The 22,224-nt window shown below is 33.2% G+C and overlaps 1 protein-coding gene across 6 annotated transcripts in view; it reads right to left on the bottom strand.

Annotated features, from left to right (window-relative positions):
* The window catches only part of MIPOL1 (mirror-image polydactyly 1), a 250,717-nt gene that overhangs the window by 124,176 nt on the left and 104,317 nt on the right, over positions 1–22,224 (bottom strand). For all 6 annotated transcript variants that reach the window (XM_015246561.2, XM_072962951.1, XM_072962950.1 and 3 more), the window contains one exon: positions 9,105–9,212. In XM_015246561.2, the coding sequence (XP_015102047.1) occupies positions 9,105–9,212 (108 nt within the window). The remainder of the gene's footprint in view (positions 1–9,104; positions 9,213–22,224) is intronic.

The raw sequence follows: 22,224 nt of genomic DNA, 5'->3' as shown, positions 1-22,224 counted from the left end.
TCAGAAGAGGTAAGATGAAGAAGTCAACTGAAATATTTTTATTACAACCCTTACAGAATCATTTATTTCTAAAAATATGTATTTATTAAAAATAAAAACTTGAAAAATTATCATTTTTGTTTGCTAAATATTGTTAAATATTTACATAGTAATTTCTTCACAGAAGGATTTTTAAGAATGTAAAACTGCAAGCAACCTAAATACTCAACATTAAGAAAAGATTTAAGAAAATTACGGTACATTTGTGCACTGCAAATTACGTAATATATTAAAGTAATATTTATAGAGTTAATGTACTGAAGGATGCTTATGAAGTACTAAGCAGGGAAAGCAGGATACTAAATTGCATATATGGTATTAACTCACTCAAAAGATATTTATTCAATAGCTGCTGCGTGTATTTATAGGAGATACAGCTAGAGCTAGCTTTAGCTGATAAGCAGAAGTATAGCTATATAAATTGTTAACATCTGGCATCTGTTATGATTAGTCATGTCTGTAACTTACTGATTGTCAAATATTTTTAATATCATCAGTAGATACAGAGGTATACAAAGTAAACAAAAATCCCTGACCTCATAGAGCACTTATTCCTATCAGAAAAAGAGACAATAAATATAGTAAATAAGTAAAACATACACAGGTGACCCTTGAACGCAGGGGTTTAGGAGAGCCCACCCTTCACACAACTGACACTCCACGTATCACTTTACAGTGGGCCCTCTGTATGTGTGATTCTGCATCCACAGGGTCAGCCAATCGTGGATCACATAGTACCACAGCACAGATTTACTGAAAAAGACCTGCACAGGCCCAACCCATGTTGTTCAAGAGTCAACTGTACTTTCTTAGATGATACATATTTTGGAGAAAAAGCAGGGAAGGGGATCGAGACGCTTGTAAAGGTGTGGGTTGAGACTTACAACAGGTTAATCAGGGAAGGCCTCACTGAGGAGGTGGCATTTGAATAGACTCGAAGGAGATAAGAAAATGGGCTGTGTGAATATTTGGGGGAAGAGTGATCCTCGGAAGTCAGAACAGGAAGTACAAAGGCCTCTAGATGCAAGCACACCTGGTGTGTTTGAGAAACAGCGAGAGAGGAGTGTGACTAAAGTGAAACGTGATGCCAAGGAGTAAACAGAGGGGTTAGATCAAGAGGTCTCGTAGGTTTATCCTCTGAGTGAAATGGCAGGCCACTGTGAGGTTCTTATTAGAAGAGTAATGTAATGTAATGTATATTTTAATGGGATCATTCTGGAGGATGTGTTAGGAACACGGGAAGGCAAGGATGGACACAAGAGACCACTAGGAGGCTTTTGTAATAATTCAGGCAAAAATGATGGCAGCTTGAAAGACAGAAGTGGTAGTGGAAGTGATGAGAGATAGGTGAATTCTTGATATGCACGAAAAGGAGGGCCAAGAGAATTTGTTTAAATAGGACATGGGATGTGAGAGAAAGAAAGGAGTCAAGACTAACTTCAAGGATCTGAACTAAGCTACTGATAGGACAGAGATGTTATTTTCAGGTAGAGTCTCAGAATGAACAAGTTTTGGGGGTAAGACTGTGAGTCTGGTTTTTGGAATAGTAAACTGAGGTGTTCATATACATTCAGGTTGATAGGCAGCCTAACATGGCCCCAACAGTCCTTGCCTCCTGGTATTCACATCCTTGTGTAATCCCTCCCCTTGACTGTGGACTGAACTTAAGTGACTCATTTCTTAAAAATAACTTTTTATTTTGAAATAATTATAAACTCACAGCAGTTAAAAAGACATATAGGAAGGTCCTATGCACCCTCTATTTGACCTCTCCCCATGGCTGACATCCTGCATAATTGCATTACAATATCTAAACCAGGAAACTGTGACACAATACACAGAGCTATTCAGACTTCACTAGCCTTACATGTACTTGTGTGTGTCTATGTATGCAGTTCTATATAATGCTATCACATGTCGACCGATGAAACCACCACCACAATGAAGATAAAGAGCTGTTTTGTCACCACAAGGATCCACTGTGCCATCCCTTTGTAGCCACAACCCCATTGTCCTGGTGTAATTATTAATCACGTACCTTTTGTTCTTAAAAAGTCTTAGTTTAAATATAAATATTTATATGGTCATCCAACCTATAAGCATACGGGCTTGAAATTGACTGCTTTTCTCTTAATTCAGAATCAATATGGGCCTGAATTCAGATCATATCATAAATATATACTGTTTAAAAAATGAGTAAAACTATAACACTACAAATTTTAAAAATCACACTTTCTAGTTTAAATGGCTTTGAATGATACTCAGTCTCCTCATTTTGAAAAAATAAAATGGTTGACAAAGACCACATAGTCTGTTTGTGGCAGAGCAAGGACAAGAAAAGAGGTGTCTGGCACTTACACTAATGTTCTTTCTGCCACCATACCATATGGAACACGAATAAGCGTCGTAGATTGCCCACACATTTTATCAACTGTAACACAGTCTCCCTCTCTCATTATCATACAAATGTGGGAGCCAATACTCAGAGAAGCTACCCAACTTTCTCAGTGCTCCACAGCTAGTAAATGTTAGGAAGCTCAACATTTAAAAATTAAAAATCTAATACTAGAGTTATATACCAGAAAAACAATCCAAAACCATACCCTAATGACATAAGGAGGGTGGTATCATCTGGGCATATCAAAGACAGTATGTTAATAAGGCTGACATAGGATAAAGACTAGTAATTCATCTTGACACAGAATTTCATCATAAGACGCTACACTATTATTTACTATCAAGTGCAATGAATAGTGCTTGCTATTTACTCAGTCTCCTCGTCTTTTATCCTGCAGTAAACTCTAAACAGCAAAGGGCAAAATGAATAAACAAAAATCTCTTTCATCAATATTTTTAAGCCAATAGTAAAAAATGAGAAATTCTGGTACTGCACTGTCCAATTCATGAGCAAAGAAACTTTAGTACAAAATAGAGATCCTTCTAGAGAGCTTTAGTTGGGCACAGTTAGTGATTATGAAGACAATATTAAACCAGAATAATTCCATGTCCTCTATTTCTTGAACTTTGTAGATATCAATAAATTTGCTGACTCCAACTAGGATAGATTAAAACTGATTTTGGACTTAAAAAATTAGTCTGATTTGAGTTCAACAATATGCTAAATTCTAAGAGAATAGCAACATGAAAAAGCTATGATCCCTTATGTTCAAGAAGTTTTCGATATAGAGAAGATGGCATATTAAGCAATCAACTAATATTAGAGACAGAAACAAAACAAAGTCGTAACAGAATATCAGAAGAAATGAAAGAACACAACACATTTAGGAAACTAAGTAGTGGGGGATGGTTGGGGTTTACAAAAACTATATCCTCCCACCTAAAAAAAAAAAAAAGAAAAGAAAGAAAGAAAAGAAAAAGCAGGCCAAAACTACTGTGCCACCTGTGTGGAGTCCTAAACTCCATATTTAGGGGGTTTGGATTACATTCCAAAGACAACAGAACGCAACTGAAGTTTTCGATTTATCTAATCATTATTGTACTGTTGCTCTTGACAGTTATTTTCTCTCTACATACTTAAGGAATTAGCCTCCTCGTTGCTTTCAGTGTATTTAAGATATTATTCCATTATTACCCTCGGGAGGTCAGTGAGTCTAACTGTTGTGCCTCTGTAAATACGTTTTTTCTAACAGTTGTTTTTAAGAGCTATTCTTCAACTTTGGTATTCTGCAGTCTCTTCTAATTTATCATACTTGGAACTTATTTGGTATTACTAGATCTGAGGTTTGTGTCATTGGACAACCCTAGAAGATTTCCAGTCATTATTTCTTTGTATCTGTTTTCCCTTTCCCCATTTCCCATATTATCTCCTCTTGAACACCAAATAGACTTATTTTAGATCTTTTCACTCTATCTTTGCGGCTTTTAACATCGCTTGTATTTTTCATTTCTTTGTCTTTCTGGCTTCCATTTCCATACTTGCTTTATATCTATCTTCCAGTTCACTATCAGTGTCTTGAACTCTGTGTGATCTGCTGTTTACTCTATTTGCTGTTTAATTTTAATATTTAAGAAAAATTTCTCTAAGTTCCATCTATTTTTTCCAAAGTCTACTTGATAAAATTTTTAGTCATTTTCTTTGCTCTTACTTTCTAGCATCTCTTTTTTAAGACATTAATTAAGCACATGTCATGTTCTGGGGTCCAAGATAAGAATATCTGAACTATTTGTTGAAGTGTATGATTCTGCTGCCTTATGATTTTACATACACTAGAAGTGCAGTTTTCTCATGCATTTTTTTGATAGCTCAAGGTGTTTGAAACTTTATCTCTTGGAGTTATTAGAGGCCTATTGTGAAGGTAATTTGCTTGGTCTGTTGTTCATGGGTCCCTCCAGCTTAGAATCACCTCAAATTAAATCCTCAGCTTTTAGAACCACATAGATAGCAAGAATTCAGGTAACCGGTGTGGTTCTAAACCTGCCTGAAAGCGGGCTGTGGGTGAAGAATTTTCAGAGACTTTCCCCCCACTTCACACTCCAGAAAGCCAAGTTCCCTCGCCTGTATTTTGTATGAAGAGCTTGACCCTTGTTCACCTAAACACTAATGCTGCAGCCACCTAGGATATCAGCTTCAGGAGAAGATCTCCCACTACATTGTGGCTTAAACAGGCTCTGGGCTCTCTCTCCTATCTGTCTTACCCTTGTAGCTATTAAAATGGAAGCTGAAATTCACCAACATTTGACAAATGTTCTTGGGGTGAAAGATGGCTTTATGCAAGCACTTATTTCCCTTGGTTTTTTGTTTTTGTTTTTCCTATTTCCACTTTGTTTTAGGCCTTTTCAGATTCCTTATCTTCCTTCCTATTATTAAAATACAGCCATCCTTTTCTCTTGTTTTTATCAGGACAGTTATTCAGGACATCTCTATTTTCTTACACTGCTGAAAATGTAAGACCAAAGGTTTTTTGGTAGAAAAGCGTCACCTGCATTTTAGAATGAAAGCTAATGGAAGTGTAACAACGGATTAGAAAGGTGAGAAACTGAGGAGAAAAAGATTACTTGGGAGGGTACTATTATCATCTAGGTCATGAACTTGAGACAGAGTAGAGGCATGATAAGACAAATGAGAGAAAAAGAGGAAAGAAATCACTATTGCAGAACTGACACAACTGGATGCTCAATTGTGCTGCAGTAGGTGAGAGGTTGAAAGGACATGAAGATTATGTCAGGTCTATTAGCCTACATGTCTAGGACTGTGGCAGTATCATTAATTACAGATGTTAACAGATCAATTTGGAAGTAATGATAGAAAACTATTAAGAATGATTTAGAATATAGGGCATTCTGTCACCAGAAAAACAAGTGAGGGTATAAGTGTTTAATGTTCTCAAAGTGGCTCACTGGCTGAAGGGCTCAATGATGTTTAAGGTCAGCTTCTCTTGGCGTTTGCTTCATAGGTACAAAACTGCTGCTGCAGTTCCAGACAGCAAGTAAGTGTTCAAGGTAATAAGGAGGGAAGGATTGGTGTCTGCTGCATTTGTCATTACGTCAGGAAAAAAAACTTTCCCAGAGACACTCCTCCCATCCCTGCTATAGACGTCCTCTTATGTCTCACTGGCAAAAAGAAGGGCTCAAAAAGTACTTAACTTTTCCTGCTTCTATAAAGTTGTAAAGACAAACAAAGGAGAACATAACTGAGAATAAATGTTAAGTTATACAGTCAATATTATTTGACTCAGGTCCTGAATTCTTTGAAGTTTAAGAGAGGGTTTAGGAAGTCAAATTAGGGATCTGGTTTCAAATTTGTTGGGGTTAAGGACAGTAAGATATCTCAGTGGAAGGGCAGACAAAGCATTCTTTACAACATAAATGATAGATGATGTTGTACAAATGGATAAAATGAGAAGAGAGAAGTCTACAATAAATAAAACACCAAATGCTGGCAAGAATATGGAGTAACAGAAACAGTCATTCATTACTAGCGGGAATGCAAAATGGTACATCCACTTTGGAAGACAGTTTGGCATTTCTTACAAAACTAAACAGACTCCTGGCATAAGATTCAGCAATTGTAGTTCTTGGTAATGACCCAAATGAGTTGAAAAACTTATGTCCACACAGAAACCTGCATATGGATGCTTATAGTAGCTTCATTTATAATTGCCAAAATTTGGAAGCAACCAAGATGTCCTTCAGTAGGTGGGTGAACAAATATACTGTGGTACATTCAGACAATGGAATATTATTCAATACTAAAAAGAAATTAGTTATAAAGACATCAAAAGACACGGATCAACTTTAAATGCATATCATTAAATGAAAGAAGCCAATCTGAAAAGGCTACATACCATATGATTCCAACTACATGACATTCTACTAAATGAAAAGACAAAACTATGGACACAGTAAAAAGGTTAACAGCTGGCAGGCGTTACAAGGGAAGGAGGAATAAATAGGTAAAACAGAGGATTTTTAGAGTGAAACTCTTCTGTATGATAGTACAATGGCAGATACTTGTCATTTATATTTCTCAAAATCCAAATGTACAACACTAAGATCGAACCCCAATGTGAACTGTGGACTTTGGGTTACTCTGATGTAGGTTTATGGATTGTAACAAATGAATCACTCTTGTGCTGGATGCTGAGGGCATGTGACTGTATGGAGCATGGGATATGAGGGAACTGTACTTTCCACTCAATTTTGCTATGAACCTAAAGTTGCTCTAAAATAATAGTTTGGGGCTTTCTTAGAAAGAAGAAAAAGGGGCTAATCACATAAGCTAGGGGAACATTCTTTAGGAATAGGTATAAAAAGAGGCACCAGCTAAAGAATAACGATCAAAGAAAAGGAAAATGATGACACAGAAACAAAAAAGTACAGGAAAGTCTTTCATGAGGGCAGGGGCAAGATCTAAATGTGCTCCAGTTAGGCTGACTGGCATACTGACAGGATATGGAATGATAATTTTCACAGATTTAACCATTAGAGGTCACTTATAATTTAAGAAAGGATGTCTTTCAATGGAACTACAGTGGAGAAGTTCAATTGTAAGAAGTTAAAAATGTGTGACAAGGAAAGTAAATAAAGAAAATGAAAGAGGAAAGAAAGGCAGTTTATATGAAATTTCTTATTAAGTCTAATGCCTGCATATTTATGGCTAATCTAAATTTTTAAAAAAACATTAAATGTTCAAAATTATAGTCTTCAAGAAACAAATCACTTAACGTGGATAAATTTTATTTTAAATGCGAGTATCTTTTTAATTTAAGTAACTCTCGGGGTATAGATTAGTCAGTATAAATTTAGCCCATCATCCTATATGTATCCATATGTTCTATTTATTAGGGAAAATTGCAAATATAAAAGGAGGGAAATAGTGTCACGTTAGCAAATTTAGTTAGTATATATTCCATGCTACTTCAAAAATAATACATATAAATGATCACCAAAAGTCAAATTTTATGCTCTACCATAAAAAATAATTTAGAATGAAGGGGAAGAGTATAGCTCAAGTGGTAGAGCACATGCTCAGCACCCAAGAGGTCAGGGGTTCAATCCCCAGTACCTCCTCCAAGTGGGTATCAACCAAGAAACCTAATTACTTCCCCCTCATAAAACAAACAATATAAGCCCAAAATGTGTGCTTTCATTTGGCCCACAAATCTGTCTCATCCTTTAACCAATGCTTACATTAAAAATCTTAGATTTCATTGAAAGATCAATACTGCTGCTGTTAACAGTGGGTTGTGTATATCTTTAAAAAAAAAGAATTTTCTGGTTATTAGAATAAGCAAAGGCATTATTATTCAAATAGCATTAGATTATTAAAAAGTATATCCCTGTATGATAATTGTGTATTCGGCATAGTCACCACTTTGGAAAGGTCTATGTAATGTATGACCATTAACTTTTTTAAAAGATTTTTTCCAAATCTATCCTTAGGACTATTTCCTTTAGAAATTACAGCATAATACAATTAAATAAAACATAAATCTTTCAGCTGTCACCCTATTCAAATTTATTTATTTACTCTATTAATTATATTAACACTAGTAAGATTCATGTTGAAATACTAGAAATATTTTTGGCAGACTATAAGCTCCTAGAGATAGTGACTTGAAAAATTCTTCCTAAAGCTCATTTAGATACTAAATATTAAGATCCGTTAACAAATAAAAAATTGATACTTGTAAATGGATTGTAAAAGATAAGCTACTGCTCAGAAAGGAGATAGTTTGTTCACCAGATAGCTTGGTAATAAAACTTCTTATTCATAACTTATATGGCAACTTAAGGACAAGAAATGCAATAGTAAAAGCACAAAATAAAGAATAAAGTCCCTGAAAGATAAGAATAATTTTTAATAAATGATTATAAATTCCTTGGGGGTAAGCACCTTGAGGGTAGGGACCACTATTATGTCACAGGCACTATGCCAGGAACTGGGGCAAAGATAGTAAAAGGGAATGGAAAGTATCTTAAGAAAAAAACGATAATTAGTAGAACTGAAATAATGTCCTTTTTCATGATTACTGGATCTATATATCAAAATAAGACAGAACTTATTATGAAATGTACACTTCACTAGCTTCAAGTTTCAGTAGAATATACTTTCTTTCTTTCTTCTTTTGTTATAAGTAACATTTTAAGTACTCTTTCAAGTCCCATATATAGTCACTATCTTTCGAGGAGTATCAGTTCTATAGGTTACTAATATTACAAGTTATTTAGAAAATTACTGTATTTCATATTGATGCAAAGAAAAAGCTCATTATTTAATTTGTTTTCTCTCAGTGTGGCCACTTTTTTATTAACTACAAAAAGTAGCAATATATTTTGGAAGCAGGAACAGAATGAACATGAACCAAAAGTTATTAATATACTACCACTTGAAATTCAGAAAATATGTTGTTTTCATGTACACATACACGAAATAAAATAATACCATAACAGAAGGGTGCTGTATCTGTGTTTAAAGAAGGGGTTGTTGGCAAACACCACAGCTCACTTCTGCTGAAATGTACACAACTGATATATGCAGCACAGAAAGCTGGCACCAAGGGCTTACAACCTTAATTTGCCTGCAAGAAGGAATGGAGATTTACCTTCAGAGCACGTTCTTGATTGTTTTCAGCAGTCAGATGTCTCATGTTGTTTGCTGAAGTCTGGTTCTGCTCTTTCAGATGATGAAGCTCCTGCTCTAGCCGTTTGCACTGCCACAGGGGAAGAATCCCATTAAGTAAAGGAGTTCTAGCATTTTTTTCACAAAGCCACATGAATGAATGTAAATAATACCACTGTATTCTCTAAAAGACAAGGTAGCCTTTGCAAGAAGAACAGTAAGCTAAAAATGATGTTAAATATGAGCAAAATAATACTGTTTTTACTACTCTGGCAAATCCAATTGCAATTTTCAGTTTGACTTTTATTAATCTAAGTACTAACATAAATGAGAAAAATACTTCTTTTTTTAAAAAATTAAGATCAAACTACATTTAAAATTATTTTTTTATTAAGCAATTGGTTTTCATTATGTATCTGCTGGCTGAATAAAAGCATACTTCTAAAAATCACAATGGGTTCTAAATAAACCACAATATGATATTCTGTGATAAATATTTTAATTAATTTTTTTAAATTAAAATTATCATAAAATGTATGTATGTGAGATTTTCCAGATTTTCGAAGCAGTTGAGTAGAGAAAAAAGTAATAGCCACAGAGTGCTACAAGACTTGGAAACAACTAAGGAAATAAGTGTTTTTAGTTTCTGTTTTGATTAAACCTCACTTTTAAGTAAAATAAGTGACAACAAACATGTGAAATGACATTTTGAGCTACCAGTAATATACGAAAATATAAATAATAAAGAATTGATAAATAAAAGCATAAATGGGCTAGCAGAAGTATCTATGTTGAAAAAAATAATTGAAATATCATGCCATTTGAATATAAGATCTTAATATGAATATATAAAACATTTTACACAATAATTGTACATGATATAAGCTGATATCCTGCATATCAACCCCATGAAGATAAGGGTGATTTGCAAAAGAATAAAGTACTAAACCCATTGTTCAGGAAAAATTAAACATCATTCCTTAATTTATCTATTGTTAAATAAGGATATTTAAGTAACAACCAGTAAGTACACATATTGATTCAAGATCTAGACAAAATTAGTTCCAGATTACTTGACAAATGGTTAGTTTTCATAATGAATTAAAGATCATTATTATGATACAATCAAGAGGCAGTCATATCCAAGTTGGCGTTTCTTACTACTCTAATGCTGATTTCTGCCAATGACCTCTGTATTATTCTGCAGCCTTGAGTAATGTACAAATTCTTTTACAAGAAAAAGACTTACCAAACTCCTGATATTAACTTAAATTATATAATGATGTTTGTGTACCTAAGACATTTTTAAAAATTACATGAGTGAAACCTTTGTGAGATGGCATCATTTGGACTTCATTGAAGGACACATGATTTACATATTAAACTCTGTATTTGTCCCTGTTTAGCTTGTAACAATTAAAATATTTGGTCACAAATGCAGTAAAAGTATAAATGTGTTTAGTGAAGACACAAATCATGGGGCATGAAAATGAATAAGACATATATGTAAGCATCACAATCTAGTAGAAATATTCTCCACCAGAATCATCCTCTACATTTTCAATTAATTTTAATACAAATGATTAAGTATTAAAATGGAATGACTAAATATGACCTACAAAGTCACAAAGATGAGATAGGTAATTTTGGGTATAGAGGTAAAAATGTTTCATGGAGAAGATGTCATCCAAGCTGGGCTAATTTTTCGTACATGATTTTACAAGCTGACAGAGGAAAAAGAAGAATACAGGAGAAAAGGATTGAAGGTAGAAACATCAGGGGTCTATCTAGAGAAAGTGAAATGATCACAAGCTGTCTGACCATCTATTTTTGAGTCCCCAAGTGAATTAGAAATGATCCAAGGATAAAAACTTGTTTCTTTCTTTTTTTAATCACTTAAAAATTGAAGTATATAGTCCGTTTACAACTTGTTTCTTTCTACATAATACACACACAAAAATTCATTCACTCTTGCTCAAGGAATAAATGTTGAGTTTATTTTCATTTCTTCATGAGGTCTAAATTAACACTGACCTGAGAATCAAGCTGTGGTGAGCCAAAAATAACTCTGAATTGAATAAAACCATATGTAAATACTCTTGTCAAATACATGCTTGTGATTTATATTTAACTACATTTACGATTTCTTTGGATTTATTCAGTCCTATATTATTTCTTCATTTAATGTTATACTTGGAAAGCCTAATGTATTCCCCAAATTGCATATTTATGTGTAATTTCTTGTAATTTGTATTGGTTTTTTTAACCATACTTTAATTTTGAAATTTATTTTGAACCAATGAGATACAACTGTTTTTTCATTAGCAAGTGCTACACTGTATTTACTGTCATTTTATGATTTCATATATTTATAAAGTAGATAAAAATCCTACCCATTAATTTACATCTCAAATTTTCTTGACATTGTCACCAATTTAGTCTTTATATATGTTTATTTGTAAATTTTAAAATTCAATTGTCATTTAAAACATACTGAATGAGACAGGAAATAATATAACAGAAACTACTGTACGGATCACTAATATTTACCAAATGAAAAGAAATTTGCTATAATTCAGATTTTTAAAATATAAAATATTAAAACTTTATAACAAATTTCTTCTTCTCTGATCTCACTGCCATTGTTTTCTTCCTCAATGAACTCCTATTTTGAAGTGTATTTTCATTCAACCAATATTTATTAAGCACTTACTCTGTACTAGGCATAATTATAAATGGTGGGAGATACGCATTTAACAAAATAGTTAAAAATCCCAGCCTCCATGGAACTCATATTCTAGTTGGGGAAAGAGATAATAAAATAAATAAATGAAATACACAGTTATGATAGGTGAAAATGTTATGAAGAAAAACAGATTAGAAATATAGGGATTGTAAAAAGAGTAGGTAAGGAACTCTCTTGTAACTTTAAATAGGAGAAATTTTAAACTGAGAAAAAGACACCTTAATAAAGACACTAAGAAGATAAAGCAGTAAGTCTTTAGATCTTTGGAAGGAGTGGTTCAAGCAGAAGGAAAAACTGCAAAGGCTCTGAAGGAGGAGCTTGTCTGGCATTTTTGAATATTAACAGGAAGAAGAGTGTAGCAGAAATGAAGTAAGCATTGAAGATGAGATCAGAAGAGCCCTGAGATCTTAATATATCAGATTATTATATATCAGATTTTATATATCAGACTTTATATATCAGATTATTGGTATGTTTCTAAGTGAGACTGACCTATATTCTTCCTTTTTTGGGCTATCCTTCCAGTTGCTATCAAGGCTGGATTAACCTCAAAAAACAGAGTGTTCTCATTTTATTTTTGGAAACAGTTTATTTGAAATTCTCTGTTTTTGTAAGAATTTGTAGAAGTCCTCATCTTAGCTTTCCTCCTGAGTTCAAGTACCTATTTTCAGAGTTACAGCATTTAAAAGATCTTTTAGTGAGATAGTCTGCCTGAAAATGTGATCATTTTGTTCTTATACTCTTTACTAGATATAACTGTTATGAAAGTTTTATCTTCAGCACTTTGAAGATACTGTTCCATCGCAGTCTGGACCTACTGTTGCTGATGTGAAGCCACTTGTCAAATAATCATTCTTTTATAGGTTTGTCTTTTCTCAATGGTTGCTTTAAAATCTTCTATAGTTTACCTTTGGAGTTCTTCAATTCTACAGTATATCAAGGGGTAGATTTATTTCAACCTTCTAGATATTTTCCGTGCTTCTCAAACCTGGAAAATTCACAGCTACTATATCTTGAAATGTTACCTAGTTCCCATTTTGAAACTCTTATGAGTCATATATTGGATCTATTCATTTTTTTATATATCTTGTAATCTGTTTTGTATTTTCAATTTCTATGTGTGTGAATTCTGAGCATCTGTCATTAGTAAACTGAGATTCCTGATTCTATCATCAGCTATATCTACACTCTTCCTCTGTTCACCTACCTTTTAATTTCAACAGCTACAGTTTTCACTTCTAGATGTTTCCTTGTATTTTTCAACTCTGTCCATATTTTTTATAGTGCTCTTTTTTATATGTCTTAATGATTTCTGTTTCAAAACATATTTTATACTCTTTCATATATTCTTATTATCTCAAATTGTTGGTGGCCTTTTTAAATTGTGTCTCACAGTGGAGTGTTTTCTTATGTGGTATGTAGAAAGGTGGAGAATCCTTTTTTGGTAGAAGTTTTGTATTAACCTGTGTGTGGAAGACTGGTTTTGCTTTTGCTTCTGTGGGGTGACCCAAAGTTTTTATTTATCTAGGACAGATTTTTATGTTAATGTCTTAGTTTGTGGATTCTCACCATGATTATTTCATTTAGTGTCAAGCTCTTCTATTTCTCAAGATAATTTTTCTCCCTTTGCTCAGTTATGAACAAGACAAAATTCCTTACCCCTTTCCTGAACCAGAGAGTTGTCTATTTTTCCTAGATTCCCTTACATTAAAGAGTTGATCTTTCTGTGGTTCTGGATAAACATGCAAAGGTCTCCACTCCGTTCCTACCTCAAATGGTCCTATCATCAGTCCCTGTAAGGGCAATAAAACTCAAGTTCCTAGCCTATGGGAGCTAGATCTGGTCTTACACCCTTAGTTAACTTGTATGTTTGTAATTCTCCAGGTTTCTTTTTTTTTTGATTTCTTCTTATTTTTTTAATCCTCATAGATTTTCTCTTCCTTTCATTCTTTCTGAAAAGAGGGGGAGTGGGAGAAAGGTACTCAAAGGACAACCTTTATATGAAATAGTGTAACCAAAGAGATAAATATAGCTTAATGAAGTTATTTTTGTGCTAAGGACATTTATCCACATTGCATACTCAGGCTCAGTCTCCAAGGCCATGCAGTACAAGAGAGACAGAACATAAGGTCCAGGGGCCACTCAATGTGGCAAAGTGTCCCAAAATGCCACACTTTCAAATGTTTAACGAACCTACCTAATTTAATGAATGAAAAGAAAAAAGACAAATGCCAGGGAAGAAGTGTGCCTGTAAATCAAATAATATATAATTTCTTCTATGATTTTAGACAGCTTCATTTGAATTGACACAATTAATAACACAGTATCTTCCCTGTTCATATTCTGCCAAACACTAATGTTCTTAAAAATTCTAATGCATGAATTAAGACCTAGGAGTTTTTCTTTAAATGTCTTTTATACTTTAAAATTTTTAAATATTCAAATTAAATGTAAGTAAATGCCATCTGTATATTGTTACAGTGTTCTTGAGAACTAAGATTCTCACCATGAGACAAAAGACACAGATGAAAAATAAGTTACCCAAAAAACCCTTTAGTTAAAATTTTGAATTGGAAGTATCAGTATGGAGATACAAAGTTTTATTTTAAAAAAGTCTGTGTGTTTGTGTATTTCCTAGTTTTGCCCACTGAAAAAGGCTAGAAACAAAAACAGACTCAGTGGCAATGAATACCCCACATGTCCAGACTGTGGGTTCCAAGTAGCATTTCTTACTAAAAATAAAGGACTCCCTGGATATATGGCTGACTCCCAAGTCTAGGACAAGAAATGTACAATCTGATCCAAGAACATATATTTGTGACAGAAGTTTTATACTAACTACCAAAACTGAAGAAATACCAAAGAAACTCAGAAAGGACTCATGAACCAAATTGAAAAACTCCTCTACAACCTAAAGATAAGACAATCTGAGCAACAGTTATCAATATGATAAGACATCTAGGCAATGAGATCTGTTAACAACATAGTTCTTTCACAAACTGATATGTTTCCAGATGAATCAACAAAAACTACCTGTATAATAGTCATGCTAATAAAAACTAATCTAAATCTGGCCAAGCCTCTGGGCAAATCACCACACTTACAGTAGAAGAGAGAAGACAGGAACATATTAAATGATACCACAGAGATGCAATGAATAAACTGGGAAATGCTACAGAAAATGGACTCAGTTTCTTTAAAAAACAAATTCCAAGGGAAAAAAAGAGACAGAAGTGAATCTATAAATTTTAAAAAGAGTCTTAAGCATCAATTCAATCATTTGCAATGTGTGATTCTTATTTAGATACAGATTCAAAACAAAGAGGAAGAGTTAGGATATTTATTAGATCACTGGAATTTGAAAACTAACTGGCTACTTCATAATATTAAAGAATTGTTAATATGTTGGATGTGAGAATAGCACTGTAGTCATGTTTTAAACAACAGTCCACATCTTTTAGAGATATACAATAAAACTTATAGGTAAAAAAATGTATTAACTGTGATTTCCTGCAAAATATATGAGGAGTAAACAAGTGGGGTATATAGATTAGAAAGATGGATAGTTGTTGTAGCAGGGTGGAAATATCACAGGGGTCATGATTCTATGCTCTATAAGGTCACTAATAAGAAGAGAAGAATTAAATTCGCTTCAGAAAACAAACAAAACTAATTCTACAATATGGGTGAACTAAACATATAAAACATATGGAAAATTTTTAAATGAATTTGACCCATATTTATTATAAGATTTTCACCAGTTAATTTCTTCTTATTCATACTGTGAAAACTGAAGAACTGTATCAAGCAGACAGTATACTGTTACAATTGTTTTACTTTATGTTTACTTTCTGAAAGATTAACATGTCTTTAGTTTTTAACAAAAAGTTCTCTAATATTGTCTAGGTTTTTAACAGCTGCTGCTTCTCCTCATGTACAATCTTCTTTCAGTCACAAATCATGTTGATTGCATTACAATCAAACATCTTCCCACTTGGATGCTATACAACTCTTTCCTTTGCAGACAAAAAAATAATACCAGGCTCTTCCAGTCAAAACAGAAACTAAACTTTGGTGTCAATGTGAATGATGTACTTTGAACTGCAGATGTTTGGAAACACTTAGGATTATATAAATAAATCATATAAAGTTTTTATTCCTTTTCATTTAGAAGTTTTTAAAAAAATCACTTCATTTTAGATTTAAAAATAGTAACTAGAATGTTTTTCTAATATTACAATAACTTGGAATAAAGAGTTTTCAAACTCAAACAGGTAACTTGTTTCTTCAAAGCCCTGGCAAAATATCAACAACTTGGTTAAATGAATAATTTATGCAATACGCAGAGGTTTAAAAATACTGAAGATCAAAAAAGAAAAACAATAATTATGTGAGTGAATCTCTGAAAACGCATAGACTATAGCCGACACATGCACAAACACACACACACAAAAATATAAATTATTAAGTAAATACTTATTGAAGATTCACTAGGCAATATACCAGGACTTACCAGGCAACATGCCAGGCAATGACATGTTTCTATGTATTTATACATACATATTATCTTAATTATGCTTACATATAACATTTCAAAAACACCATATGAAAGTAAGTAACAAAGGATTTAATAATGAATACTGTAATTTATACTCATTTTAAACAACTAAGATTAAAGAAACATTTTAAATTACAAAGAAAAAGGGTTATTAGTAAACACAACAATTATTTAAACAGGTATCAACATATATACCTGTATAGGTATTTATTTAGTATGCTATGCTGTTAAAATATTTTTATAATGCTGTTTATTAGTTAGCTAAATTCATAAAAAAGCTACTCATTTGAAAAATCATGGTTTGCATCTCCATTTCAAAATAAAGGTCAACACATATTATTAATGATAGTCAATCAACTCTTATAGGAGAGATTATTATGTGCCAAGCCCTGTTCTACGAACTTTACATGTATTAAATCAGTCAATCTTCATGAGGACTCTGTAGGTTAGATAATTATACCATTTGGCAGAGAAGGAAGCAGAAGCAGAGAATAAAAAAATACCTTCTTTAAAGTCACACAACTAATAAGTAGGATTCAAATTCAGGCAGAATAACTCAGTTGATCGATAAAATGTAGAGTGCACACACAGGAAAATAGCAAAAAGAACGAAATAGCTAGAACAACAGAAAAAGCTAACCATGATGACATTTTAAAATCTGAACTTTGAATAAATGGAGATACAGATAATTTTTTAAGTAATACATAAATCTGATGTAAAGAAATACTCAACAAAGATCAGAATGGAATATGAACTAGTTAGCATACAGTATGACTACATTTAACTCAGTTCATTCACATCCAAAAAAATTTATGCTACATTTGTGGAAACCACCTAGGCAATTATTTTTCACCTTTTAATGGCATATCGTCAGGCTAACACAGTATCTAAAATCATAATGTTCTTTTTAGGAACATAAAACAAAAAAATTAATATTGGTAGTGTTTTCTTTTAAATGAAGAGTTTCGGCTGTTGCATATCCTCACCAATATTTCCTGTCTTTTTAATTTCAGAGGCCACAGTGCATGTTATGTGGTATCACATTTAAATCTGTGTTTCCCTGTTCACAAATTATAATAACCTTTTCATGTGTTCATTGGACATTTGCGAAATTTTTCTTCCAGGCTTCAGTCCATTTTTGTCTTGGGTTGTTTCCTTTTATTATTAGTTTGTGGGAATTATCTAAATATACTTAATGTAAGTTCTGTGTCAGATACATGAATTACAAATAATTTCTCCTCAGCTATGGCTTATCTTTTCATTTTCTTAAAGTTGGCCTTTGATGAGTATTACTTTTTAATTAACACTTGTTAAAGTCAAATTTATCAATTTTTTTTTTTGGTTATGGTTGGAGCTATTTTTGCCCTTCCTTAAATCCTCAAGGGAATAAAGATATTTTCCTGTGGTTTCTTACAACATCTTTGAGGTATAAATAAGCTTTCTTGTTTAGGTCTATAATCCACCTTGACTTTATATTAGAGTATGGCAAGAAGGAAGAGTTAGGGCTCCTTTTAGTTCTATACTGATACCCAGCTGTTCCACCAATATTTGCTGTAAATGCATACCTTTCCCCAATGGACTGACTTGATGCCTTGGTCAAAAATGAAGTGTCACAAGCAAAAGAATTAAATTAGACAGCTTTCTTAAGGCATGTAGAAAAATTAACTTAAAATTGATCATAGATCTAAATATAAGAAATAAAACTTTAGGGAAAAATAGCAGTAAATCTTAAGTGATATTGGATAAGCCTTCAAGTGAAAAAGAAAAAAGATAAATGGGACTTCATCAAACAGAAAATCTTTTGTGTTGCATATGATATCATGAAGAAGTGAAGAGACTACCCATATAATGGGGAAGTTATTTCACAAATGGTATATCTAATTTTAAAAAAAAACTTTGAATCTTTAATATATAAAGAACTCTTACTCCTCAGTAACAAACAAGAATAACAACATAACCAAATAATGGGCAAAGGGCCAGGATAGACATTTCTCTAAAGAACATATACAAATGGCCAAAGAGCACAAGAAAAGACAGTCAACATCATTAGCCATTAGGGAAATGTAGATCAAAGTCGCAATGAGAAGAATGATGCCTGCAAGATGATAGGCTAATAAGCTCCAGGCACTAGCTCTCCAACCAATTTGTCACTCTCAAATTGGTAGGAAAATTTGTGGCATTTTTTACTTGCCCTTCTTGTACTGTCTCCATGGCACATCATAGTGATGTCAATTGGGAGGAGGCTGCCCAATTTTCAGTTCCTCCCTTGGATGAAACTAAAGAGAGGAACTTGTTTCCAACATTCTGGCTTGTCTAGGGGCTGCCCAAGGTACTTGTTTCTGTCTTTCCTGACTTTTAGTACTGATGGGAACATGGCATAGTTTGCATATTAGGTTGGAGTTTGCTGAAAGCAGTAGTGAATTCTGCAGTGATAAGAGCTATGGGGGAACCGTAGAACTGTGGTGTACGGAGTCAAGAGACTATTAGCAGAGGAGGACAGTAGACATCTAAGGCCTTAAAAAGAAGCAGGTATGAGACTCTTAAGAGACACTGAGACATTTAAAAGCAGACGAGAATACAAAAGAACTGGGGAAACAGCACACACATAGGCCCAGGAAAGACACAGCTCCAGAAAAGGCCCAAGAAGACCTTCAACCATCACACTAGGCTGATGAGTGAAAGTCTTTTCCTGCTCGGAATCAGCCTACAAAGATTGAGAGATGTGGATATTATTTCCGTTGACCAATTTTCAACACAAAAATCAGAAGGCATACAAAGAAACAGGGAAACATGGTTTATCTATAGAAACAAAATAAATCCCCAGAAACCAACCCTAAAGAAACGCAAGCCTCAAATTTACTGGACAAAGACTGTGAACAACTGTCTTATGTATAATCAATGAGCTAAAGGAGAACATGAACAGAAAACTAAACAGTATCAGGAAAATGATATACAAACAAGATGAGGATATCAACAAAGTAACAGAACAGAAATTTGTGGCTGGTAAGCACAATATCTGAATGGAAAAATTTATTGGGGAGGGGGTCAGGAGGAAGGTTCAACAACAAACTCAAACAAGCAGAAAGAATCTGTGAACCTGAACAAAGAGAATTTGAAATTACTGAACCTGAGAAGCAAGAATGAGAAAATAATAAAGAAAACTGAGTAGAGCCTAAGACACTTATGCTTCTATCAAGTGGACTGGTATACACAGTGTGGGATTCATAGAAAGTGAAGAGAGAAAAGAGCTTATCTACAGAAAATGGTTGAAGCCTTCCCAAATTTGAGGAAACAGGGTATAAAATTCCAGAAACTCAACTAACTCAACTAAACTCAACTAAGTATAATAATTCTAAAAAGATCCATAATGAGATACATTTAAATCAAACTGTTGAAAATCAAAGACAGAGAATCTTGAAATAGCAAGAGTAAAGCAACTCTTCATATACAAGGAATCCTCAATAAAATTGTTGGTGGATTTCTCAGGAGAAATCTTGCAGGCTGTATTTAAACTGTTGAATGAAACAAACAAACAAACAAATAAAAAACTCTGTCAAATGAGAATTCCATTCTTATCTGGCAAAAATATCCTACAAAAATGAGGGCAAAATTAAGACATTCCCAGATAAATAAAACCTGAGACAGCCCATTAACATTAAACCTGCTCTAAAAAAATGCTAAAGGGAGTCCTTTAGGTTGAAGGACACTAGACAGTAGCTAAAAGCCATATGAAAACATAAAAGTTATCCAGTAAAGGTAAGAATACAGACAAATATAAAAGGCTTTATTATTATAATGTTGGTTTATAATCCCACTTTTTATTCTTTTATAAGATTTAGAGACAAAAGCATAAAATAATAACAGATCTATGTTAATGAGTATATATTATATAAAGATATAATCTGTGACAACAATAACAAAGTGGAGAGGTAGAGCTGTAAAGGAGTACAGTTTTTTATGTGATTAAAGTTAGCAGTTTAAGACAGGTGGTTATGGTAACCACGCAGAATATATTTAGAGAATATACACAAAAGGAAATCAGAAGGGAATCAAAACACAGCACTATAAAAAAACAACTGAAAACAAAGGAAGGCAGTAGGGCAAGGAACACAATGCCAATAATAAGTCCTTCTTTATTAGTACTTACTTTAAATGTAACTAGACTAAATTCCTCAATCAAAAGACACAGATTGGCAGAGTGGATTAAAAAAACAGAATCCAAATACATGCTGTCTACAAAAGACTAACTTTAGATGTAAAGACATGCATAGGTTGAACGTGAAAGAATGGAAAAAGACACTCCATGCAAATAATAGTCTAAAGAGAGCCAGGGTGGCTATGTTAATATCAAGTAAAACAGACTTTGTTAAAACTTGGTACAAAATACAAATAAAGACATATATGATAAAATGGTTAATCCACCAAGAAAATGAAACAATAATATAGAAGTTTTACACTTCCTGATTTCAAAACTTATTACAATGCTACAATAACCAAAGAGTATGGTACTAGCACAAAAACAGGCGTGGAGGCTAATGGAATATATTAGAAAGCCCAGAAATAAACCCTTGTACATATAATCAAATTTTTTTCCCAAGGGTGCCAAGACCATTCAGTGGAGGAAAGGACAGTCTTTTCAAGAAATGGTGCTGGGAAAACTGGACAGCCACATGCAAAATAGTGAAGCTGGACTGCTACATTACAACATACACAAAAAATAACTCAAAATGGATCAAAAATAATAATGTAAATAAATGTAAGAGGTAAAACTATGCAACTATACAACTCCAAGAAGAAAATACAAGGGAAAAATTTCATGACATTGGATTTCGCACTGACTTCCTGGCTATGACACCAAAGGCACAGGCAACAAAAGACAAAACAGAAACCTTGGACCACATCAAAATAAAGAACTTTTGTCCATCAAAGAACACAATCAACAGATTGAAACGGCATCCAATGGAACAGATGAAAATATCTGTAAATCATATATCTACTTAAGAGTTTAATATCTACAATACAACAAGAACTCCTATAACTCAAAAACAAAAAAACTATTAAAAAGCAGGCAAAGAACTTGAATAGACATTTTCCAAAGAAGATTTACAAATGGCCAATAAACATATGAAAAGATATTCATCTTTACTAATCATTATGCAAATACAGATCAAAACCACACTATCTCACACCTCTTAGGATGGTTATTATAAAATAAACAAATAAACAAAAAAACCCCAGAAAATAACAAGTGTCAGTAAGTATATGGAAAAATCGGAAGCCTTGTGCACTGCTGGTGCGAATGTAAAATGATGTGGTCGCTATGGAGAACAGTATGGCAATTTCTCCAAAAAAAATTAAAAACAGAGTTACCAAATGATCTAGCAATTCCACTTGTGGGTAAATACACAAAAGAACTGAAAGCAGAACCTCAAGATATATTTGTACACTATGTTCAGAGCATTATTCGCAATAGCCAAAAAGTAGAAGCAACCCAAGTGTTCACTGATGGATGAACAGATAGACATAACATGGCATATACACAGAATAGAATATTACTAAATCTTAAAAAGGAAGGAAATTCTGACACACTCCACAGCATTGAGGACATTATGCTAAGTGAAGTAAGTGAAATAAGCCAGTCACAAAAAAGACAAATTTGATCATCAAAATGTTTAATACAGAGTTGCTATATGATCCAGAAATTCCACTCCCAGGTGTATAACCAAGAGAATGAAAATACACGTCCACACAAACACTTGTAAATGAATGTTCATAGTAGAATTACTTGTAATACATACA

The sequence above is a fragment of the Vicugna pacos genome, chromosome 6 (assembly GCF_048564905.1).
Source record: "Vicugna pacos chromosome 6, VicPac4, whole genome shotgun sequence".
Taxonomy (NCBI): Eukaryota; Metazoa; Chordata; class Mammalia; order Artiodactyla; family Camelidae; genus Vicugna; species Vicugna pacos.
This window is presented reverse-complemented; position numbering and strand designations above follow the sequence as displayed.